This window comes from Muntiacus reevesi, chromosome 3 (assembly GCF_963930625.1).
Source record: "Muntiacus reevesi chromosome 3, mMunRee1.1, whole genome shotgun sequence".
Taxonomy (NCBI): domain Eukaryota; kingdom Metazoa; phylum Chordata; class Mammalia; order Artiodactyla; family Cervidae; genus Muntiacus; species Muntiacus reevesi.
Window position 1 is genome coordinate 122005585 of NC_089251.1, and position 26865 is coordinate 122032449.

The 26865-nt window shown below is 42.4% G+C and overlaps 1 protein-coding gene across 3 annotated transcripts in view; it reads right to left on the reverse strand.

The window, feature by feature from the left end:
- The window catches only part of RHBDD1 (rhomboid domain containing 1), a 141867-nt gene that overhangs the window by 36429 nt on the left and 78573 nt on the right, over positions 1 to 26865 (reverse strand). For 2 of the 3 annotated variants that reach the window (XM_065930446.1, XM_065930447.1), the window contains exon 6: positions 21517 to 21660. In XM_065930446.1, coding sequence (XP_065786518.1) covers positions 21517 to 21660 — 144 coding nt within the window. Of the gene's footprint in view, positions 1 to 4779; positions 4999 to 21516; positions 21661 to 26865 lie in introns of those variants that run through there. The other variant, XM_065930445.1, reaches the window with a different exon arrangement.

Genomic DNA, 26865 nt, shown 5'->3' on the forward strand with positions numbered 1-26865 from the left:
GCTGGCCTTTTGCCCATATACAGAAATGATTAAAGACTAGACTGCAATTAAATTCTGAGCAGAGTGACATAATTAGCAAATTTATGAATGGGTCTTCTTTTCACAGTTCTACTGTCAGGACTAATTACTTGTATTAATTAGAACTGTCAACACATGAATATGCTTGTTGAAGCCACTTCCTATGGTAAAATATGAGACTGGTAAATATCAAGACGCTTGGAAAGATGCAAAGACTTTCGTTTATTAGCAACTCTAAATGATACAGAAGCACTGCCTGCACAATGAGCCTTGGGGATTGTAAATAGATTCCCAGTTAATGAATTCACTATTTGTTCTTCCTTGCTTAGGCGTTAGTCTTGGTTTAGCCTTTGGATGAAACAGTCAATATATCACTACTTCAGAAGGACTGTAGCAAGGATAAGGAAAAGAATTCTGTAAGTTTACTGGAAAAGCAGAAAGAATAGCTGGGATGGTTAAGGTGAGGAGGAGAGAATTCCTGTCTTTTCATTAATTAGTCTGAGACTTATTGTAAAACAAGTGTTAAGAACCGCTTAAGTGTAAAGGGGAAGGACAGCTGGGGGCTTTAAGAACCGGAGTTTGAGACCCAGTTTACACTCTGTGACCTTGGGTAAGTGGAAAGGTTACTGAGCCCCTTTGTGCCTTGGTTTTCTCATCTGAAAAATGGGAACATCAACAGACCTTGCAGAAAGTTACGGTGAACCTTAACTCAGTTAATACAAAGAAAGGGCTTAGACCAGCACCCAGCTCAAGGTATGTGCTGGCTGACTGTTGTTCAGTTGTTGTTCCAGTTGCTAGGTTGTGTCTGACTCTCTTGCAACCCCATGGACTGCAGCCCACCAGGCTCCTCTGTCCATGGGATTCTCCAGGCAAGAACACTGGAGTGGGTTGCCATTTCCTTCTCCAGGGGGTCTTCCCGAGCCAAGGATAGAACCCTCATTCCTGCACTGGCAGGCAGGTTCTTTACCACTGAGCCACCCAGGAGGCTTTGGATGGGGGTAGAAACAGAATTTCACACTCTGAGAACGAGATCCTTGGAGCAGGATGCGGTGCTTTGGAATCAGAACCAAGCCCTAATACGTTTAATATGTATGCCTCAGCTGTGCCCTGCCTCATGAGTTCTTGTACAAACTAAATTTTTAAAAATGCATGTAAGGCTTCCCTGGTAGCTCAGGAGGTAAAAATGCATGTAATGTCCTTGCTGGGCCTGGTACATACAAGGGGGCTTGCTAAATATTAGTGCTTAAGCATTCATTACAATTATCATCTTTTTTGGAGATATCTCTAGGATGGCTTGAAATGAATGCCAAAAGATAAATGTTAGCCAGTGGCCTAAGATAAGCGAAGACAGCACGTGTGAAAGAGGAGGAGCTCTCCCAGGGCCTTCTCTGGGAGCTGGGTGGTGGGGGCACTCATCCCAGGACTCAGGCGGCTGTCACCACGGCCTCGAGAGGAGGGTCTAACCACCAGCCACAGAATCCCCATAAATCCCCTAATTACCTTGTTCGCTGATGAAGGAGAGACAGCTGGGACTCCAACTGGGGCCTGACTGGCTGTGAAGCCCACACTGTGTGGAGGCGTGAAAGGCAGGCTGCAAAGGGCTTCCTCACAGACTGAGGCGGAGACAGACTCTCCGCTCTTCCTATCTTTGCCCTGTTTCCCTGCTTTACATGTTTTTTAAAACACAGTCATCATTATGGTTGCCTGCGGGAAACGGAGGGATGTGTACACACTGCTATATTTAAAATGGATAACCAACAAGCAGCTACTATATAGCGCAGGGCACTCTGCCCCGTGTTATGTGGCAGCCTTGATGGGGAAGCCTTGATGAGGGAGAACGGATACATGTGTATGTATGGCTGAGTCCCTTCGCTGTCCACCTGAAACTATCAGAACAGTGTTAATCAGCTATACCCCAAAATAAAATAAAAAGTTCAAAAGAAAAAAACCAAATTCTTGATAGGCAAAGCTTCGGCCGTCTAGATGAACTGTATCTGATAACTACCTTAAAATAACTACCTTAAGACAATTTTAAATTAAGTTGGGTTAATCAACTTTTTGATCCTCTTAAGTAGCAACTTGGGCAAGGGGGCTCAAAACAGAGAATTATTCTCACTTTGTGCTGCTTTAAAAGGTCCTTCCAAAGACGCACATTTCTGACTGTGTGAAGACGGCCCAGCACATGGATGCTGCCGGGAGTGTTTAGGGAATGAATGAGAAGCAGTTGCTGGAGTCCCCCTCAATTCAAAGAGCTAATGTTTGGCATTTAGCAAAACGTCAATACTAGGGCTGATTTCAACTGAAAATCCAATTGTGTACAAAGGTTATAAAATTAGACTAAGAAAATATAAGTTGACTCCTAATTTTGTCTTAAAAATCATTTGATACTTAATTTAATCAATTAATTAAAGATGAATCTGGCCAAAAATTCACAGCATCAAGACACTCAATGCATAAGAAGAAAATCCAGTTGGAGGATGTTCTGGATCCATCCACAAGAAAGCTCAGTTAAATAAAGATGCCAGAAAACCCACCAGAGCTCCCAACATCATGTTAGAAAACTAGCTGATGCAAGCTGGTCAATGGAACTTGTTAACATTTATTTTAAAGGATAGATCCTCACCTCTCTGCTCTAGTTGGTCAACAGACACTCCTCAAAGCAAATGCAGGCACCAAAGGATCTTATTAACAACCCTCTAAGGTAGAGGGGGATATGTATTGAGTTGGCCCAAAAGTTCGTTTGGGTTTTTTCCATAACAGCTTATGAAAAACCCAAACAATTTTTTTGGCCAATCCTATAGTTGTAATGGTGAGAATGTGTATTATTACTCTTTGAATAATCCCGTTCATTTTTCTGATCGCATATTATGCTTAAAAGTGAACTTAGAGGATACAGTAAAAAAAACAGCTCTGAACAGGGAGTATGATGCTGCAGACTCCAGGACGAGTGGTCAAGTCGCATGGCTCCAGTCAATACCCTCTCTTTCTAGGGTGCATTGTGCCAAGGGGGTTAGGACCAAGGTGGTGAGTGTTAAGGCTCTTACACAGTTATTATAATCCAAGGAATAACTATATTATTACAAACAAGAACTCTGCGGAATTCTTATAAGGCCAAACTGCTGCCACAGGGCTCTTAGACTAACATTTTTTTTTTGCACAGTTTCTGAAAGTGTCAGCTGAGTTCTCCTCTAATGGCAGAGTCATGCCCGTCAGGTTATAATCGTCTCTAATTGGTGCTCTTGTGAATTGCAAATTTCCTAATCACTAAAAGGCCTGGAAAAGAATCTCATGCCTCTGTAATAAGAAACATGTTAAAAGGCAAAATAATTGAAAAAGAAAACACACTACAAGAAATAATCATTAAAATGTGCTGCTTTATGCTTATGTCAACATTCCTCATCAATAAAGGCAAGCCTAAAAAACAGAATAAATGAAAAACAAACATGCTCTTCTACAGTTTCTTAATTGCATGATTTCCAAGAAGAATTAGTATGTGATGTAAGTTGGTTTTAATGGTTTCCTTTCTTTTCATGGAAACCTAAGAGGAAACCACTCACAACCCACTCTCTCTTCCTCTCTCCCTCCCATCAATCCATCCCATTCCTAAATATTACAGACCATCAGTCACCCTTCTCTTTGATTAACAACAGGTTTACCCAGACAACGGCTGTTTCTGCTGATTCCTTTTTAGTTCCCTCTTTCCAACCTTCTCTCTCTCTCTTCCACTTAACTAAGTTTCCTGCAGGCAGAGACTTTGGTTTTAATCTTCATTTAAGGGGAAGAGGGGTGGCTACCTTGCTCATACCTGGCACAATATGGGTTTTCCATATATTCTAAACATTACATAGAATTTAGAAATCTAGGTAACTACTAAATGGATGGTACTATTTGTACTTTCAATTAAAAAAATTTTTTTTAAAGGTACCCTCTGTCTTCTTCTACAGCTAGAGAGTGACACAGAAATAAATGGAAACTTCTCTCCTTTGTCCTCAAGGAGCTCCCCACGTGAAGACCTGCAAGAATCGCAGGATGCTCATAACGCAATCCTAGAGCCTGCGCCCACATGGCTGATTTCGTGTACACACCCTCACCCCTGCCCCACTGGCTGTGGACTCTGGTTTATTTGGGGGTCCAGGCACCAATAATTTTTAAAAGGTCCTCAGATGATTCTGACTGGCAGCCAGGATTGAAAATCACGCAAATCACTGAAACATCGTCTCGAGTTACTCAGTAACAGTACACTTGACCTTTCTTGTCTTATAGGCCTTAGATGGACCCACAGTCATGCTGGATCCAATGGTGATTCTCTTTTTTCCAGAAACCAAGCGTGGTCACAAATACTCCTTTAATTCTCCTTGATATCAGTGAGCTGTACCTTTCATAAAAGTCCACTCTCCTCCATTTAATATCATCTTTTCTAACTTTCCACTGAAGTGGAAGATTTTGTCTACCGTTGGCTGAGTGTTAGCTGTGGGCTGGAAAACATCCGGGGATTTTATATTCCCTCCACTTTCACACGTCTCCACTGAAGGTTCTGGAAGCACTCAACCATGAAATGTGTAGTAGAAATTCCCATAGGAAGGCTAACGTTGACCAAGAAGACATTAAAAAACCTCTATTTGGAAAACTTAATTTGAAACTTTTTGATGAACCTTTTTTTTTAAATTTTTATTTATTTTTATTTTTGGCTGTGCTGGGTCTTCACTGCTGCTCGGGCTTTTCTCTAGCGGCAGCGTGCAGGCTTTCCATTGCGGTGGCTTCTCTCGTTGCAGAGCATGGGCCCTAGGGCACACAGGCTTCAGCAGGTTGTGGCATGTGGGCTCAGCAGTTTTGGTTCCCGGCCTTTAGAGCACAGGTTCAGTAGTTAATAGCACACGAACTTAGTACTCTGTGGCATGTGGGATCCTTCTGGATCATGGATCGAATCTGTGTCTTCTGCCTTGGCAGGTGGACTCTTTACCACTAAGCCACCAGGGAAGCCTGAAAGTTTTTGATGAATATTTTACAGAAAACTAGCTAATTACAATTTTTAATTTCATTCCTATAAGAATGAGTATGAATACCAAAAACAGTTCATTAAGCTAGTAAAATACTAGTAGCATTAAGAATACTACTAACTATATTAATTATCAAGTAAAATATTGTGACAATGACCCTACCAATACAATGTGAAAGTCAAAACAATGTAATGATGAAGTAAACAGACTCTGGAACCAAGACTCCTTGGGCTCAAATCTCTATATATGACTTATTAGCTATGGGACTCCAGTTTGCCTGCCTTGAGTTTAGTCTCCTCTTCTCTGAAATGGGTAAATAGTAACACTTCATTTGCAGTTGTCAGGCTGAGTGAACACACATGTACATACATGCTCACAAATATACACATGCACATACACATATATACACATGCATGTCATTAAATAATGGTGCCTGGCATGCTGGAACTCAAATTCCATCTCTCTCCTGTAACCCACACAAAGCAAAGTGAGCTTAAAATCCAGATTTCACCTTATTGCTACCCCCGCACTCGAGTCTCAATGGTTTGCCCTGTCTCCAAGGTCAAGTGCAAAACCCTTAATGAGCCTCTGACAACCCGATTCCCACCCATTTGCCACTCTGATCCGCACACTGAAAACTCTGTTGGTGCTGCAACCACTGTAGAACCTACAATGGGCCACCCTCTCATCTCAGGGCCTTTCCCCATGGTCCCCTCTCTCCTTCAGGCACACCCTTCCCTAACTTCTCATCCCATTCAGGGGAAAATCAAAATCCTTAGATGGTCCATGGTCTGGAGCCCACTAATTCAAATTTAGGATACCTTGATTGCCTCAAACTTTAGATATGATACATGTATTCACATGAGAAAACATGCTCACCCCCTAATTACTTGTCTGCCAGTCTTTAGGACAATCAAGGTGAAAGCAGTTGTTATGCTGTCATTACATCCACTCAAGAGGAAAATCTGTGAATCCTGAGTTTAGAGTAAGTAGGATCCTGTCTGTATATCTCTCTTCTGTCTGCTGTAGGTGCAGTTTTTATTTTCATGTTAAACAGTTGTCTCTCTATTCAAGTCACTAAAACAGCAGAGAAAGACACTCTTTTTAGAAAATACAAGTCTGGGTGTTTTTTAAGGACAGTGCTCATTTGATCTCATTATTCTACCAGCTAATTGACAGGAAAGAATGTCCTAATAGCTCATTAACTCTGAAGATGTCCCCCTTGTCTGGTGTCAAGGTCTAAGAGCTAGAGTGCACAGCAGCTGTACGGGGACAAAGCATTAGGTTCGCACAGTTGAAAAACAGCAGATGTTTTGATTTGGGTTTCAAACAATCCTATCTACACCATGGCAGAGTTTGGTGGTGAGTTATTTTCCCTTCAGGCTAATAAGATGAACCACATGGCTGCTTAAACATCATTTTCACAGCCACCGCTTATGGAAATCATTCTTGGTTAGATGATAATCTGCCAAAATGGTAACTGGTTTGAAAGGCTCTCTGAGAAAGCGCTCCTTGCTGCTCTTTCCCTTCTATGCATCCTTGTCCCTCACATGCAGGACTGTCTGCTCCTGCAGTAATGAGCCAAAGTGTAAGAGAAACAAGCCATCAACACGGGCAGTGCTCAGTGACTAGTCAGATCCCTTCCTCAAAGCACACAGTGAAATTATGCCATTTGCAGCAACACAGATGGACCGAGAGATTGTCATACTGACTGAAGTTTAAGTCAGACAGGGAGGGAGAAATATCTTATAACATTCCTTATATGTGGAATCTAAAAAGAGATGCTATAAATAAACTTACAAAACAGAAAGAGATTCACTGACTTAGAGAACGCATTGATGGTTGCCAGAGGGGGAGGGACGGTTAGGGGAGTTTGGGATGGGCATGTGCACACTGCTATATTGAGAATGGATAACCAACAAGGACCTACTGTGGAGCACAAAGAACGCTGCGCAGTGTTACGTGCCAGCCTGGGTGGGAGGGGAGTTTGAAAGAGAAAGGGTTCATGTACATGTATGGCTAAGTCCCTTCACTGTTCCCCTGAAACTATCACAACATTGGTAATCAGTGACACCCCAAGACACAATAAAAAGTTCAAAATTAAAATTAAAAAAAGAAAGAAATCCAGAATTCCAGGAAACAGTTATGGCCATAAACCAAGAAACACTGTCTTCATGCCTTCCTGATGCATAAAACATTAAAATGATAATAATTAGCAAATAATTAGGGTTGCCGAGGGGGTAAGAAAACATTGTCATAACCTGACAAGTGTCACAGTGTCAAAGCTATGCTCAAGATGGTCCTCGCTGGGCCTGAGTGATTGAAGGCAGGGGCTCATTTTCCTCCTTACCCCCACATGTCTCCCTAAAAAGCATCTTCCACACGATGGTGAATTACTTGGGGCTTAAAGTTTATCTCTGCAACAGCACGGTGTGCCAAAAGAAGGGCCTGCTAACCCCCAGAGACACAGCTCATTTAAAGTTATAATGAAGACAGCAGGTGTTCCATGCAGATGTCACTTCTTTCTAGAAGACACTGATTAAACACTTTATCTCCCTTAATGTCGGTGGGCTAGGCTACATTTTATTTCGGCATCACCCCGAGCTCCTTTTAGTCTCACTGAGATGAAAATTACAAACTACTGGGTTTTGTGTTGTTCTGGAGGGATTTGCAGGGAATCCTGAACACTATGATCCTAGAGTCAACTCCCACTGTTTCCTAGAAACACAAAAAGTGTATTTTGCAATACAAAAATTCTCTTCCACAGAAAACATGCCAGACTCCCCCTTTTCTTGGAGACCCAAACTTCTGAGTGTCAATCACTAGACACCTTCCACTGAGGTGACGCACAACTGATCTGAAAAAAATGCGCTTAGTAAAATGTGTGCAGCTTTAACTTCTGTGAACTGTAAAGTCAGATGGCAATGCCTAGTGCCGTGGTTCTTGAACACTCCACTGAGACAGGATCCAGTGTGTTCTGGATCCCTTAATTTACAGGGCAACAATGGAGAAACGGACAAAGAGAACAGACTTACGGACATGGGGAGAGGGAAGGAGAGAGTGAGATGTATGGAAAGAGTAACAGGGAAACTTATATTACCAATGCAAAATAGATAGTCAACAGGAGTTTGCTGTGAGGCTCAGGAAACTCAAGCAGGGGCTCTGGATCAACCTAGAGGGGTGGGATGGGGAGGAGACAGGAGGGAGGTTCAAAAGGGAGGGGATATATGTATACCCATGGTTGACTCATGTTGAGGTTTGACAGAAAACAGTAAAATTCTGTAAAGCAATTATCCTTCAATTAAAAACAAATTAATTAAAGAAAAAAAAAAAAGAAAGAAATCACTGAAGCAGCCAGAGAGAGCTAGCTACTGGTCACTGAAGCCACTGTTCTTCCTGCCCAGAGTATGTGGATACTTTTAGCCTGGAAGGATTGAAGGATAGATGAGAAGGGAAAGAAGGAAATGAGCAAAATGGAAAAGTGGGGACTGGATGTAGAGAGATCCTAGTTTCGATATCAGCTCTGCACCATCTCCCTCATGACTCTGATGGAGTAAGTAGCCCACAGAGGCTGGAGGTGAAGGCGTGAAGTGGAGTTTTCTCTGCATTTCTCTACAAAAAATAAGCTGATGCCTTTAACAGAGTAGGGCTGCGGATAACATCAAAGAAGAGGAAGGCCAATACTGCATATTTTTAGCAATGTGTAGATTTTCATATTTTTTTTTTTTAATAAAAGTTCTACATGATTTTGCAGACATCTGAGAGAATGGCATGAAGTCAAAACAAGAAAGTAAGTCACCATAATCTTATTCCCGAGAAATAGGATGAGTGGCATTTTGCTAAATATTATTCCAATCTTTTTAATAGTACATTTACTAGGTCTTACAAAAATAGATGTGTCTCTACTTAGAATATTGCTATATCTTGCTCATTTGACTCACTATGAACCTGCTTCTCCTTTTAGTGGCTGAGTATTATTCTAGATCATGATTTATTTCACCTACTTCCTTTTGGGGCATGATTAGGCCATTTGCAATTTTTCTAAAGCAGATGATTACAATGTAATTTTAATCAGTTTAATATTTATAGTAATCTTCATAACACTGCACAATTTTGGTCCTGTGTTACAACAAAAGTAGATTTAAATAACACAGATGTGACACAGGAAGACTGCTGATCCCTAATTGAGATTCACGAAGATATATAAATACATATTATGCATGACTCTCACATCTGGCTCTCCATAACAAAATACAACAGAATTATAAATAGTTTTGAATCCTTGGATAACTGCCATGTGATGAAACTAGACCACTTTGAAAGCTATTTGTGGTTCTGTAATAAATGGAAACCAACATATGACTCTTGATTTTTCTCACTAGCAAAACAACACAACAAAATGGATGAACACGTGCAACTCCGAGTAAGATTCAAGAGGCTGAGTAAAAGACAGTGAAAATTCTCACATGAATGATTCCTATTAACAAGGAGCTAGCTGCTGCTTAGTCGCTCAGCTATGTCCGACTCTTTATGACGCCATGGACCTATAGCCTGCCAGGCTCCTCTGTCCATGGGGATTCTCCAGGCAAGAAGACTGGAGTGGGTTGCCATACCCTCTCCTCCAGCAGATCTTCCCAACCAAGGGATCAAACCCAAGTTTCCTGCATTACAGGCGAATTCTTTACCGCCTGAGCCACCAGGGAAGCCCAGCAAGGAGCTAGAGGAATGTGTAAAATGTTGCTGTTTTTGTCTTATGCTCAGTAGCTAAGTTGTGTCTGACTCTTTGCGATCCCATGAACTGTAGCCTTCCAGGCTCCTCTCTTCATGGGATTTTCCAGGCAAGAATACTGGAGTGGGCTGCCATTTCCTCCTCCAGGGGATCTTCCCAACCTAGGGATTGAAGTAATGTCTGCTTTATCTCCTGCATTGGCAGGTGGTAGCTCAATGTAAAATTCTGATGTCTTAAGGCACACTTAGTGCAAGCACATTTATTCCTTTTTGTTATGAATCTTTTTCTAAAAATAAAGCCATTGAAGAAAAATTGAGTTCTATTTAAATAAGCAGTGCAAATAACAATTCAAATGACATTAATTAAGCCCACAGTAAAAACAATATTTTCAAACTCACATGCTATAATTTTTGGTAGAAATAAACGACTGCCCAGAAGATTATCTATGACTGTCTATAGGAAGCATATTTTTTGGTGAGTGTTCTATTAGATACCTAAGACGCAAGTTTCTTGCCATAAGTAGGTCATTCTTCTCTTATACAAACTATTGATTTCACAATTCTTAATTAATGTCAGGATATCTTTTACTTAAAAAAAAAAAATCAACCAAAGAACTTGGCCAATGATGCGAAGACAACAGTAAGAGAAATGTCACTGTCATTCTGTAAATGATACTATCTTTTTCAATTTAGCTGAGACTGTACTATCATGACCATGTCTACCTAAGAGTTTTCAGCGTTCTGATGTCAGGATGATTGCAATGGCCGATCCACCTCCAAGAATACAAACATAACTCCAGCTCAGCCATGCGGGCTGACTGTGTGGAGGGCTACAGACAGATTCACGCTGGACTCTTCCATAGCTGACAATTCACAGCAGCCCACAGGCACTTTTCCTGAAGAGGCTATGTTGGACAACGTAGAAAGTGTCCCAGTAAGGAATAGAGGAGTCTGGCCTTCTCGCCTGTTGTCTGCCACTCAGCATGTGACTCCAGGCCTGCCAATTAACTTCTCTGTTTCCCAATCTAAAACAATGACTACAAAGACAAATGCTTATCTCATAGGCTTCTGTGTGGGGTTGTGAACCTTCCTGGCACAGAATCACTAATGCTCATGGACCTGGAAAAAAAATCACCAAAACATGTACAGCGGTTTCTTCTGGGTGCCTATCTTATGGGTAGCTGCAAAGATTCAGTGTGAGTGGTTTTAATGTGGGTGATGGAGTTATGAACTAATTTTTGTCTTTTCTTTTTGGTGATTTGTATTTTCCACGTTAATATATTCTTTTCTAACCAGCATGACAACACTTGTCCACATTCTAGAAGACCACAGTAACTGAACTGAGCTCAGGTGCTCATCACCACCTGTCTCAGGCCCTCAGCAACACCCACCCCGGGACATCTGGAATTCAGGGAGAACTTTGGGAGAAAGCTGGGAATCCATTTGCAGGCAGCCCAGAAGACGGATGTGGAAGCTAATTCAAGGTTCAGCTATGAGTTCCACCTGGACTCATAGGAGCACGAGGAAATGTGGATTCAATCTCGCACCTTCCAGGAAGGTCCTGACTCCCAGGATCCTCATGCCTGGGGAACCCGACCTACGTCGCTCCGGCATCCCCAGGGCAGGCCACTGTCCATAGTTAACAGACATAGATACACACTGGGAGAGGATGTGAGTCTCTTGACTTCTCCTAGTCTGCTTCTTCATTGGGTAAAGTCAAGGGTCAGACAATGATGACCTTTAAGGTCATTCTCCATGTCATTTGTGTTTGAAAATGGTATAGTCTTATATCATTCTCCATTACCTACTTTAAAAATAATTTAAGTAAGTTAAGCAAAGGATTCATATAAGAGGTCCCTCCCCAAGACTGCAGTTATGTACTTAAAATTATATGGTACAATTATATGGTATACGTTACAAGAAAGGCTCAAATTTAAAAAATTAATTTATTTAATTTTATTCATTAAAATGTCAACTGCTGAGTCAGTGAAACAAAGTCTAGGCCTTTAGCTCCAAACAAAAGAGAATATGTTTTGTTTCCTATTTTAGTATAGATACATATAATTAGAAAATTTTTCACACCTCCAATTGTTTGATTAATAAGAATATAGAATATACTATCATTTTAAAGCACTATTTGACAACTCTCTTCCTAATTAAAACATCTTATAGGAAAGAGGAATCTCTTAAACATGCCTATATTAAAAGAGTTTTCTCTAGTTAAGTCTGATCTTATGAGACACTGAATATACCCATCAATAACTTTGGTATTAAAGATTGTACAGATTAAAAAAAGAAAAAAATTGTATAGATAACCTGAGTATCCCAATCATCATATTAATAAATTTGATATTCTATAAAATTCTTACACAGCTTAAGGAATCACAGTTGCTGAATCAGAGAATTTCATAGATGGATAAGTAAAGGAACCAACTCATTTCAAAAGTTACTTTATCTCTTTCCTAAATCCAATATATTGGGGTAGCTGAAGTGAAGTCACTTAAATCTCCTGTCATTCAGCAAAAAGAATAATACTTTGGGTTTGAAAACAAAGAAGAAGACCTACTCATTTCTGTACCCTGTTATTACTCAACAGTATCACACACAGACAAGGGCCTCAAGAGGGATTTGCTAAGGAACAGAATGAACAGTCATCCAGAGCAATGTGATCAATCCACCAGGCAACATTCCTGCAACCACTAAGACTTGCTAGCCCCCAAAACAGGATGGAGAAGATGTGGGTGAGTGGAACTACTTCATTAGAGTTTTGTTTATTGTTAAATCTACTCATTAGCATCTGAATAATACTTTAAATAAATGGTGATTGTGGGGGTAGGTGGCAAAGGGAAAATTATAAAAAAATTCACAAAGAACTATTAATGTCAACTTCTCAAATGTGTTTCAATTACATGTATCATTATTTTTTTTTTATATTAGCAGTGGCCAAGATAGAGTTAATCTTTCTAAGTATAAAACCTCAACAGAAGCCTGCTCCTTCCCAATAGCAACCTAAACAGAACCTTGGTCCACTTATTTTATTCTTTCCCTTCCTGACTGGGATATATTCACATGTTAGTTCGCAGGTTTGAAAAAGCATGTATTTATATTTCTTTACACGCACAATTTCACATCTAGCTACAGTCTCAAATATCAAACTTTACTCACTGAAATGAATATCTCTAATGTCGAGAGTAGGGAGTAAGAACCAGTAATCTAAAGGAAGTGTTCTGCGATGAAATTGCTTTTAGGAAATCTGGCAGATGGCACTTTTTCATTATAGAGAAAGTTTTCCTAGGGGAAAACACATCAAATTACTTAAAAAAAAAAAAAAAGTTAAGTGGTCACAGAGAATGAGCTGTGCATCTCTGTTCTGGCCTCCAACACGCCTGCAAGGCCAAGCAGGCGAGCCGTAAACATTTGCATACGTTAAAAATCGCCAACTGCATTATGCCTGCATTGGGCCAGTGAAGACTCATACAATCAAGCGACTAAAGAAGGTACCACCATCAAACGTATTTACATATCAATGTAGATCTGCCTTAGACAGTAGTGTGACTTTATCTTCCAACATAGAAATGATCTTTTAGCCATCAGCCCTGAGACCTAGATGACAAACGTGTCAATGCCCGACACCTCTCAATGTCCCCATTTCTTTCTGGCTATGCCTGCCTACTCAGTCCATTACCACAGAAGAATGGAAAAGAAAGAAAACTTTGAAGGGGACCCACTTCAACTCTCTTATTATTAAAAAAAGAATAGTAATAAAGCAAACATCTGATTAGGTTCAGTGACACACATCTCAAGTAAAGTTAGTTCAGTGAGGACTGACATTCAGACCACTGCGGTTCTAAGCCTTTTCTCTTCGTACCATATGATATACCATATGATGAAAGATTAAAAACATGTATGTAATTTACTCCATTTTTTTCAAAATTTTCCATACAATAATAAACAAATGTTATTTGCATATACTTTGGTGTAGCTTCAATAAAAGGCAAAACAGACAACTCAGTTAAATCCTCTCTTTGTTTTTTCACTTAAAATATACCTGAATTGGTCCCTACGAATATAAATGACTATAAATAGGATTCAAAGATACTGACAAGTGATCTTTTAGCAACAAAAGCCCTACATACTAATTTGGAACCTAGATACTCTTTTCCAGTATGGCTCCCCTGATTAATATTATATGTGAGGACTTAAGAGACAAAGCAGGAACTCATTTCAATCTAAAGCCAAGACCTTTGTATTATAGTTTATCCCACCATAGCTCCACATATGGCCAGCCAGTAACCCCAACTGTACAGTGTGGGGAGGGGGTGACAACTCTGCTTGATTTTCACAAGAGAGCCGGAGTGTGACTGTGGCCGTTTGCCTCTCAGAGGAGTCTAGGAAAAGCAACACACGTTACTCCACATGTCATGAGGATTTCCAGTTTAAACCAGTACACATGCTCCAGGCTGGCAGACAGAAGTTGAAAAGGACACAGCTTTGTACCCAACTGACAGCTGAACTTGGTGGCAGGCTATTTAAAAAAAAAAAAAAAAAAAAAAAAGGCACAAATTATACATGGAAGGATGTGGGGGAGGGGGAGAGGAAAATGCAATGAGCTAATGTTCCTAGTTGGCATCTGCCTTTTGACTCAAAGAAAGAGATGGCTCTCATCCAGAATTTTTCTATTATTGTGGCATCAGCTGCCTCTTGGATTCGTTTATAAAAGCTGAGACTGCCAACGGAACAGGACAAGATTTCTGTTAATGGTAGTAAATGTGCAAAAGCCTCTTGAAATAATAGGGATTTCGATATTTTTTCTACAAAGGCTCCTTTGGAATTGTTATTCCTGGCATGAGCTTTAGGACTTGTAATTATAGCCAGGTACACTGTTAAGAAATATGACAACAGCAAATTCTGAGGTTAAAAAAAGTTGCTACCTTGATTCTTTAATTTACTCTTCCAGTATATCCAACTAAAGAGAGGTCTGAAACTAATTTGGTGCTGGATGTTTCTTGCTGGACTGGTATTCTGCCAAATGAATTTCCACAATTTGGCCCTTTCATATCCCAGTATTATTGGTGACTATTACGCTAACTTCTTTTTTGAAAACTGGGAATCAAAGAAAAAGAAGTGAGCATTTACCCTGGCTTTTAAGACAAGCCTATAGATTCTACCTTCTTCAAGAGGGGAAGATTTTCCTTATTTAAAAATAAAAAAGCTAATAAATAAATGTACTAAGATGATAAATTGAAACCCCCAATGAAGATTCAGAAACACTTCTGGTTTCCATTGGGGATATAGAAAACTGGAAAAAGCACCACTATCATCTTTAAGCATAAATGCTGGACAATTTGCAAACTAATATTCTGTCCTGAACCTATGAGAAAGGGACGGCAGTAGGGCAGTCAGCTAATTTGAAGTCTGAGATGTTCCAGGAGTCCTTGGGTACCCAGGACAGGCTCTACTGGACACTTAGAAGAATTCAGCCAACACTGTTAACACACTGCTAAGGCAGAGAGACAGCTAGCAAGATTATATTCTTTGAATACATAACACAGAACACATAGGGGGCTGCAATATAAAGGAATTCACACCCAACTTTCAGGCTCTTCTCAGGACCTCCAGTGGTCCTTATAAAGACACAGGTGAGTTCAGAGCAAGTGTCCTTTGTCCTCTGTCCTTCCTGGGGTAGCCCTGAGGGACAGAACAGCAGTCACCACAGGAAAGACTGCCTGAATCCTTCTTCTCTACTGTCTCTAAGGAACAAAAGACTTAAATGTCTGCAAGAAAGACAAAAACCAAGTTTCCCTTACGGAAATAGTGAAAGCCTTCTACAGCTTAGAAAGAGGAAGAAAAAAAAAAAACCCTCTAAACCGGAGGGAGGATCAGGGACACTGAAAAGACCATGCCTCCAAACCAAGGGACACAGCAACTTCTTGAACTGAGGTTGAGTTAGAGCACACCCTGCACCAGCTCCCGTGGCCAGGCTAAAAAGCAGAGAGCAACAGGTAAATGGGCTTTCTCTGGTTGGCTCGGATAGCAAAGGATTCGCCTGCAATGCAAGAGACCCGGGTTCAATACCTGGGTCAGGAAAGAGTAGAGGACTGATGCTGAAGCTCCGATACCTTGGCCACCTGAAGAGAAGAGTCAGCTCCTTGGAAAAGACCCCGATGCTGGGAAAGACTGAGTGCAGGAGGAGAGGGCAACAGAGGATGAGACGGTTGGATGCCATCACCGACTTGATGGGCAAGCTCCGGGAGATAGTGGAGGACTGGGAAGCCTGGCGTGCTGCAGTCCACGGGGTCACAAAGAGCTGGACACGACTGGGTGACTGAACAACAAGGAGGAACAATGGTGTGCCACCCGCCGGAGGAGGGGTAAGGGAGGGGACGGAGTACCTAACCCAGTTACAGCACAAGGACTTGAAAATGAAGTCCAAGCAGACACTGAGAAACACTCAGCCACATCAGCCCCCACCCAGAAACAAGGTGGCGGTGGAGGGATTCAAAGCTGTTGGTACACTGAGGGTGACCTTATAGTACATGTTCAATATTATAGTAATTCTGCAAAATTCAAAATACAGTGCTCAACAGGACAAGTAGACAGATAATCTGCAAGGATTAGAAGACCTGGGCAACACTATCAACTGAATTAATATAATTAACATTTGTAGAATACCCCATCCAACTAGAGCAGAACACACAGTCTTTTTGGGTACACATGGCACTTCACCAAGATGCACCGTAAACATCACAAACACATGAGATTTAACCTGGGAATGCAAACCTGCTTCAAGTTTGAAAATCAAAATTACTTAGTATGTTATTAATAATAGACTGGGTCTTCCCTGGTGGATCAGACGGTAAAGAATCTGCCTGCAGTGTAGGAAACCCAGGTTTGATCCCTGGGTCAGAAAGATCCCCTGGAGAAGGGAATGGCAACCCACTCCAGTATTCTTGCCTGGAGAATTCCAAGGACAGAGTTTGAAAATAGAAATTATTTACTAAGTTATTAACAATAGACTAAAGAAGAAAAATATATAATGATCTCAACAAACACACAATTAAAAATACTATTATTAATAACACGCTGTGCCTGCAGGTTCTGTCGCTAAGCAGTGTCCAACTCTTTGAGACAGATCTCCAGATCTCTCATCTTTAAAAAAGATCTCCAGTCTTTAAAAAAAAAAAGAAACAGGTGTAAGTTTAAGAAAATATATGGAGGATCTGTATGTTTCAAAGTTTTTGATGGCATGAAAAGATGATTACAACATAACAATGAATGAAAAAAAGTAAGGTTCAAAACAAAGGTACCTACCATAATGGTCAATGGTTATAAAATAAACCAAACAATTTTCTACAGGAAATAAGGCTAAAAAATAATAAGGTCCATTTTTTAAAATGTCTCCTTGACTTCTCACGCTTAGTAAGACAGTCATGAAATGTTTTAAGGGAAATAAAATTGAAATTAATATAAACAATTTGCAAAGTTATTTCCTTTGCTGTTGCCCATTACTGTACATATACACATTTTAAGAGATCTCTTCAGATCAGTTTCATTGGAACCAGTTCCATATGCTCTTAAAAACATTCACTGAAAACGAAGTTCTGTGGTCAAGTAAGTTTGGAAAACATTAATTTCATAAATTGGTTTCTTAATTGTAGAACTAATTAGAATTGTTAGTATTGTCATTCTGGATTTTCAAGAGATATATTTCAGGGTAAAGTTTGCAGTTTCTCACCTTTATTTGAGTGAGTGAATGAGAAGGAGAGAGAGGAGAGAGCTGTTTTCATCTAAAAATTGAAAGTAAGTTGCAGACATATTACTTTGCTTCCAAATACAATACTTCAGTGGTATCTCCCAAGAATAAGGGACCTTCTGTTACTTATCCATAATACCATTGTCACCTCAAAGAAAGTTAGTCTATTTCCCAAATAACATCTGACATATAGCCCAAATACGAAGTTTCTGTTTCCTCAAAAAAGGTCTCTTTATAAGAACCAGTTTTTCAAGGTGCTTGTGTTTGCTTGTTACTTCCTTTTAATATAAAAGTCACATCTTGCTTTTTATCTGACATTGATTTTTTTTCCAGGAGATCAGTCTCATTGAATTGTAGAAAGCTCATGTTTTATATGATGTCTTGACTTATTCCGCTATTCCATGTATTTCCTGTATATGGACCTTTACTCTGGAAGACTAAGCATTTTCAGTAAGACTCCGTCATAGTCGATGCTGTGTTCCTCATATGGCGTCGCATCAGGAGACATACGCTATCAGGCCATCCCATAACAATGCTGCCAGGTTTAATCACTGGGTTCAGGCGATGAACCCCAAGTCTCCCTGCTTCCCTACTAACATGTCCACTAGGAAGCGACCCTTTATCACCATGTGAATGGCCTGTTTCTTTTTTTCCTTTTGGTGGGGGGCATATAGCTAATTGACAATGTTGAGTTAGCTTCAGGTGTAAGCAAAGTGAATCAGTTATAACAATGTTTCATTTCTAAACAAGGCCTTTTCACTAATGATTTTTATAGTGTTTGTTTGCAAGACTACCAGTTATTTCATTGGGTTTCTTGCTAATTTCTACTTACATCTTTTAAAACACCTTTTAAGGAAAATGTTCTCTTTGTGGGATACAGTTAGGTGAGTTTTGACAAACGCAAAGAGCAGTATATCCATCACAATGACCAAGATACAGAATATTGCCATCACTCCAAAAATCCCCTCCTGTTGTCTCTCTATGGTACTAAATAAAGTTTTGTACAAAGTCCAGGCTTAGTAGCTTTGCCCTGACTTCCTTACTTTTGTGTGTGTGTGATACACAGGGATTAATATTTTTATCAGTGATAACATTTCTACTGCACTTCTAAGATTTACATCCAATAGAGCATATCGTATTACATGCAATGGACAGTCCAAGGTAGCAAATTCAGACACAGTTCTGTTAAAACTATGGTTTGCTCCAAATTAAACTATTAAATACATAATATCCTTACCTCCCATAATATTTCATGTCTTACCTTGGAGTGATTAAGCACCTGCTGTGCCCAGGACTAACCTTTAGAATTTGTTAAAATACAGCCTCTGGGCCTTGCCCCAGTGTTTAGGATTCCAAGGCTAAGGCACGCTTCCAGTGACTGTGATACCGGCAGTCCATTAAAGCTGGTGATGGCAAGAATATTCCTGGTTAATCCATCTTTGCTTCTGTGCATCCTCTTTGCAATGCGACTCTACAGCTCAGCCCAGGAAGAGGAGGAATCTACTTCCTTATTCCCTGAATCTTGTCTGGTCTCCTGACTTGCTTCGGTAACAAAATACAGCAGAACCAACAATGCACCAGCTTAAGGATGTTCCCACATTCTCCCTGGGAACCCTCGGGCTGAGGCCTGGTGAACGAACCTGGGCTGGCCGGCTGGATGGTGGGTCACGTGTAGACGGATCGCCACCATCGCATCAGACAGCAGTCAGGCAGGCAGGTAGAGGAGGTTGTCCTAGAAGAGCCAACCCCAGCTGACCACTGCAGACACCTCAGCACACCAGCCAAGGCCAGCGAAGCCTGGCCCATGGGATCATCCGTGCAGAACCATATATGTGGAAGAAACATGTATTGTTTTAGGCCAAGTGTGTCTGTGCGATTTTACCCAGTAATAGACGACTGACAGACCACAGTTCTGATACTCTTCATCTGAGAAGTCCTGATTTATCTCTTCCTCTTCATTGCCTCAGCCACCTTCATCATCCAGACTTTGCTCTGTGATTAGACTACTTCAAGTCTTCTGATCTGTCTTCCCTCTTGCTGTCACTGCCCACCTCCACGCACACTCTTACTGCTAAGACTGTATTCCTAATGTTAGAAACCAAGTTGTGGGAATCTGTGTGCTCCTGTCATATGTTGTAAAATGCCCGATACCCCCCATTCATGCTCAGTCCTTGTTCCTGGCATGACTGTTGCTGGATCCATGAAACACAGCTCTGATCACATCACTCTCCCGTGCAGAACTCTTACTGGAGGTTACATCATATACCAGACCCATTTTCCACGTGGCCTATTTAATTCTGGGACTTCTGTGATCAGGCCCCAGCCTAGCTGCCCACTCTTCTTCCCCTTCTTCTCTTAGCACTTTATTCAAAAGTGAGGATGGGATGACCACACCCCTTACTCTTGTGTCTGAGAGGATATGATTCCTGCCTGGAAGGCCCTTCTACATCTCAGCAAATGCTACACATTCTTCAAGGATAAGCTCAAATACCACCTCTTCTGTGAAACTCTGATAGATCTAGTTAAGAAAAAGCTCACCCCTTCTCACTGATTCCAGCAAATGGCTGAAGCCTCTCTTAGGTACCTAATATTATGGTTACTTATGGTATTGAGCAGGCTTCCCTGGTCGCTCAGGAGTAAAGAATCCTCTTGACAATGCAGTAGATGTTGGGAAGATCCCCTGGAGATGGTAATGGCAACCCACTCCAGTATTCTTGCCTGGGAAATTCCATGGACAGAGGAACCTGGCGGGTTGCAGTCCATGGGGTCTCAAAGAGTCAGGCACAGCTCAGCAACCCAAGAACAATGGCATCTAACAGACCTCTCCCCTATCAGAAATTACACTTTGTGGGGGAAGATTCCCCCCCACTTTTTTTTTACCTTTCTGTATTTCCTAACATAGTACATGAAACATAACAAGACCTTAATAAATGCTTATCAAATCAACAGATGATTTTCAGTCACTACTAAACAACAAAAGGGCTTCCCTTGTGGCTCAGATGGTAAAGAATCCGCCTGCAATGTGTGAGGCCTGGGCTGGGAAGATTCCTCTGGAAAAGGGAATGGCAACCCACTCCAATATTCTTGCCTGGAGAATTCCATGGACAGAGGAGCCTAGCAAGCTTCAGACCATGGAATCACAAAGAGCTGGACATGACTGAGTCACTAACACTCAGACACACAAACAATAAAAACAGGAATACCAAAACTTATTACTAAACCTAGAAGAAAGATGGCAAAATAAATAGGGCGGTTTTCATATACTATTTCACATAGGGCTTCCCTTGTGGCTCAGACAGTAAAGCGTCTCCCTGAAATGTGGGAGACCTGGATTTGATCCCTGGGTCGGGAAGATCCCCTGGAGAAGGGAATGGCAACCCACTCCAGTACTCTTGCCTGGAAAATTCCACGGACTGAGGGGCCTGGTAGGCTACAGTCCATGGGGTCGCAAAGAGCTGGACAAGACCGAGAGACTTCACTTTCACTTTCTTTTCATACACTAATTGGTAAAAGAATCATCTGAAAGTCAGTTAAAAATACAAATTTCTAGGTTCTGCCCTCAGGGAGACTGGTTCAGCAGGCCTGCAGCTGAACCCTGAGTCTGCATTCTCACCAAGCTGCCCATGTGATTCTGAAGAAGGCTTGCTGGCGACACTTTGATGTATAGTGCCATATAGCCTGCCTTAGAGATATGCATTCCAACGTAAACCCTTCGTTCATGTACCTAAGAATTTTTTTCTTAGGTTTCTTGACTTTAATGCCAAAGCACTGAGTGCAGCAGGCCTATAAAAAGAACCACTTTAACAATACATACATAGTCTGGCACCTTATTAGCTTAGGTTGCTGGGAATATGGCATCTCACCCCATTCTTTGTAATCACAATCTGCACACATTTTTTTCATCTACATCTCCTTTTTATAAACTATTTAAAGTTTAATTTGCTACAAACAGCCCTTTTTCAGACATCACACCATGTGAGGTATGTACTTTAAAATAAATGAAGGGTGCAAATCCCCTACCTTGGTCCAAGAGGCTGGCTCTCAATGCTCTTTCCAGCTGCTCCTCTTCACTCAGTCCCGCGGTGTACGTGTCGTAGTTCCTGGGGACATCTTCATAAGCACCTCGCCCGCCATATGGGTAATAATCCTGATATCCAGAATAGCCTACGGGCACAATGAACAAGTTATGGAACAATGCCACGGACTATTCCTTTTCATACTTCCTATTTTGTAAGCAAAAGACATTAAAATAATGTATGTCATTACTTTGATTAGAGTAATAATTCTCAAAATAAGAAAAGATGACTGGCGCTGTATGATGACCTGGGGGGATGAGAGGGGGTAGGAAAAGGAGACTAGAGAGGCAGGGGGCATATGTATAATTATGGCTGATTAGTATTGCTATATAGCAGAAAAAATACAACATTGCAAAATTTTAAAATATATATTTAAATTAAAAAAAAAAGAAAGTTTAAAAAAAAGATGACCAATGGAGAATGCCTTCATGCAGGTGGGTAATAATTATCCTGTCACCATGGTACCACATTGTTCATGTGGGACTGGACACGCCTGAGTCCTTATGTGCTGAAGATGAAGTAGATATTCATTTATGTTTAACTGACTTTTATTGGAGTATATCTGATTTACAGTATTATGTTAGTTTCTACAGTACTTCAAAATGAATCAGTTATACATACAAACATACTTACCCACTCTTTTTTAGATTCTATTCCCATACAGCAGGGCTTACCTGGTGGCTCAGTTGGTAAAGAATCCGCCTGCAATGAGGGAGAGCTGGGATTGACCCCTAGGTTGGGAAGATCCCCTGGAGAAGGGAAAGGCTACACAGTCCAGTATTATGGCCTGGAGAATTCAAACATGGACTATACAGTCCATGGGGTCACAAAGAGTTGGACACGACTGAGCAACTTTCACTTCACTTGGGCTTCCCTGGTAGCTTAGACTGTAAAGAGTCTACCAGAAGTATGGGAGACCTGGGTTTGATCCCTGAGTTGGGAAGATCCCCTGGAGAAGGAAATGGCAACCCACGCTAGTATTCTTGCCTGGAAAAATCCCCTGGATGGAGGAGCCGGGCAGGCTACAGTCCATGGGGTCGCACAGAGTCAGACACGACTGAGCAACTTCACTTTCTTTCATTTTAACTTTCCCATATAGCAAGGAGACCAAACCAATCAATTCTAAAGGAAATCAACCCTGAATATTCACTGGAAGGACTGATGCTGAAACTCCAATACTTTGGCCACCTGATGTGAAGAGCCAATTCACTGGAAAAGACCCTGATGCCGGGAAAGATTGAGGGCAAAAGGAGAAGGGGGTGAGAGAGTTGAATGGCATCACCAATTCAATGGACATGAACTTGGACAAACTCTGGGAGGTGGCGAGGGGCAGGGACACCTGGCGAGCTACAGTCCATGGGGTTGCAAAGAGTCAGACACAACTCAGCAACTGCACAACATTCCCAGGTAGGTTATCACAGAGTACTGAGTAGCATTCCCTGTGCTACACACTTGTTGTTTAATCACCAAGTTGTGCCTGACCCTTAAAGACCCCATGGACTATAGCCCACTAGGGTCCTCTGTCCATGGGATTTTCCAGGAGTGAGTTGCCATGCCCTTCTCCAGGGGATCTTCCTGACCCAGGGATCGAACCTGCATCTCTTGCATTGCAGTCAGATTCTTTACCACTGAGCTACCTGGAAAGTCTGTGCTCTATATTAGGTTCTGATTAACTATTTTACATAAGAAGATACTAATTTAGAAGTCATGAGTTGTACTGGAGGGGGGCTGGAATGGGCTACTGACATATGGAGTGGGTTCTTTCAGTTTAGAGTTACTTAACCCTGGAAGTATTTTCAGTGAAGACTTGGCTGGACTTGAGAGAATGGTTAAAATGTCAGTTGATAAAGCCTTCCTGTTCAATGGCTCCAACAATGACAGACAGATCAATATTAAAACATATACTGTAGGACTTCTGTGTTAGGTATGATACTTCAGATGGTAGTAACTACAGTGAGGTATAAATGATAAGAGTTTCTCTAATTGTAATTCTATGTCAGAGATCCATAGTTTCTATTCCAACCCTTTCGAGAAACTGGTTGCTAGATCAAAGAAGAGAAGAGATAGCGTGGCCATTAAATAATGCTTTAAGAGTCAAGCTTTTACAAACTATTAACAAGGGGCAAAGTGACTTTTGCAAGATGTTTCCACCAAATTTTTCAACTCAGTTTGAGTTTATTTTATTGCTCACATTTATGGAATTTGTTTGGAAGAGGTTATTTTTCCCCACAGAAGACTAACAACTTAATTCTGGCATAATGAGAGAGCGTGCACATGCTAAGTCATTGCTGTCACGTCTGACTCTTTGCAACTCAATGGACTGTAGCCCACCAGGCTCCTCTGTCCATGGGGATTCTCCAGGCAAGAAAACTGGAGTAGGTTACCATGCCCTCCTTGCGAGGATCTTCTGGAGTCTCTTACGTCTCCTGCTTTGGTAGCTAGGTTCTTTATCACTAGTGCCACCTGGGAAGCCCATAATGAGAAAGAAGTCCACTTAATTTTTTTCCTTCTCTCTGTGAGGCTGCCAGGGTTAATTCCATGACAGGCAGCCTGGACCTAAGTTTTAGCTTTCCCCGAAATGGTAAGATTCCCCACCCCCATCAGGTAACCTGAAGCCAGCCAATCAATATGCGCCCAGTAAGAGACAAAGGGGAAAGCTGAAAAGCCCGCGAAAGCCCAGGTTTGAGAAAGCCCGCGAAAGCCCAGGTTTGAAAAAGCCCGCGAAAGTCTGTACCAATAGAATTGCTTTGTAAACATGTAACCAATCCGCTTAAGCCAGCTACTAATTGATTATGCATGTCTTATAAATTTCTGTAACAGCTTGGGCTCAGGGCTTTTCTGACCCTGCACCACTGTGATGGCGGAGGCAGAAGGCCCTGGCTCGAGTCAGTAATAAACTTCCCTTTTTTTGCGAGTTGCATTGCCTTGGAAGCCTTCTCTCTTCCCGCTCAGGGATTCGGACATCGGGCATAACATTTGGGGGCTCGTCCGGGATCCCTTGACCGGGAGAAGAGAACGCTTCCAGGACAAAGGGGGAAGGATAAATAATAACACCGGTGCTCAGGAAAGACCACAGTAAATTCAGGGCCCTGTTGGGGAGCAGGAGGGTGCGTATCTGGCACAGAAGGAAGGCTTTCTGTAAAGGGGGACCAGCCGGCGTAAGGCCAAGGCCAGCGGACGCGCTGGGAGGCAGCCGACTCTGCAGGGAAGGCTTTCTAGAAAGGGGGGGGACCAGCCGGCGTAAGGCCAAGGCCAGCGGACGCGCTGGGAGGCAGCCGACTCCGCGCGGAAGAAAGTTCCTCTCCCGACCCCGAGTCTGGTGAACAGCGGACGCCATTCGGTAAGATAAAATTCAGGGGGCCCGAAAATCTAGCGCTGTGTCGTCGGCCGACGTTTGTTTGTCCGTGTGTTTGTCTTCGGCTCTCCGTGTTTTTGTGTGTGCCGGCATTGTCTCTATTCTCGTTCTCTTCTGGGGCATCGTTCTTTTCTCTTCTGACTTATTCTCCTTCTCTTCTTCTCCGATCTCCCCTCCACTCCTTTTCTTTTCGGGAGTTTCAGTGAACAGGCGAACGGTTGTGGGGCAATTGATGAATCCTGGCCAGGGCTACACTCTGGCGGACTCTGAAGGCCCTACAATAAGTGAGCCTCAGTAACTAGAGCCCGACCGGGTGAAACTCTCCTTTAACATCCCTAACTGAGGACGTGGCCTAAAATTCTTCTTGTGGGCACGGGTCAGGCACTTAAAGGCCATTAGGGCGCCTGCCACTTGAAGACTCCCGTGAGAGGATAAGGGGGTCACGGAACGGGCTAGAAACCCCTAGGGTGCCCGCCCCCAGCAAGAAAACTTCTGTGCAACGACGTAGGCACATAAACAGTTCCAAAAGCATACCATAAGCCCAACCTCTTGGCCGCCACCACTCCCGGTAGGATTTTTGGTGGTCGTTCTCAGTGACTTTCTCTCTCTTTCTTCCTTACCATTTATTTTAACCATGGGTCAGAGAGAATCTACCCCACTTTCTCTCATGACTGACCATTTTTCGGATGTCAGGGCCAGGGCCCATAACTTGTCTTTGCTAGTCAAGAAAAGTAAATTAATAACTTTTTGTTCTGCAGAGTGGCCCGCCTTTCGGGTAGGATGGCCTCCGGAAGGCACCTTTCAACCGTCCATCATACAGGCTGTGAAGGAGAAGATTATGGCTCCTGATCCCTGGGGCCATCCGAATCAGGTCCCCTATGTCATGGTCTGGCAGGATTTAGTGGAAAATCCACCTAAATGGTTAAAACCTTTTGTTTATACACTTCCTAGTTCCTCCAATTCACAGGTCCTGGTGATGGAGATCCCCCCGGAGGAAACCAAAAAGAAAGAAGACCCAAAACCAGTCCTTCAGGAATCATCTTATCCAAACCTGATAGATCTAGAAACGGAGATAAGGCCTCCGCCATATGTGCCCTCCTCGCAACCCCCTCCGAGGAGAGAAGCTCCCACGGGTGAACCGAGAGGTTTAAAAGGGCCAACGGGAACTGACCATGAGGGGGGACCGGCACTGGGGACCCGGGGGAGAACTAGGGGAGATAGAGGTGGGCAAGACCCTGGGGACCCAGAGTTACCTTCATCCACTGTTCAGGCGCTCCCCGTCCGAGTGGGACCAGCTAACCCGGACGGAGAGCGAACCTATCAGTACTGGCCCTTTTCCACAAGTGACCTGTACAATTGGAGAACCCAGAACCCTCCTTTCTCAGAGAAACCCCAAGGCCTCATTGACCTCTTAGATTCCATTTTGTTCACTCATAACCCCACCTGGGACGATTGTCAACAGCTGTTGCAGGTGCTCTTCACCACGGAAGAACGGGAGCGAATCCTGGCAGAGGCACGGAAACGGGTCCCGGGGGCCGACGGGAGACCAACCGCCCAGCCTCATCTCGTGGACGAGGGGTTTCCTCTGTTGCGGCCTAACTGGGATTTTGAGCGGGTGGAGGGTAGGGAGCATCTCCGAGTGTACCGCCAGACTCTAATGGCTGGCCTGCGGGCTGCAGCAAGAAAGCCGACGAATCTGGCAAAGGTAAATCTAGTAAGGCAAGAGCCCACTGAGAGCCCAGCAGCCTTCCTAGAGAGGCTGATGGAAGCTTTCAGGCAATATACACCTATGGACCCCCAGGCTGAGGAGTCACGCGCTGCAGTTCTGTTAGCGTTTGTAAATCAGGCAGCCCCAGATATTAGGAAGAAATTACAAAAGGTAGAGGGATTGGGAGAACAGACAATACAGGATTTACTGAAAGTAGCTGAAAAGGTATT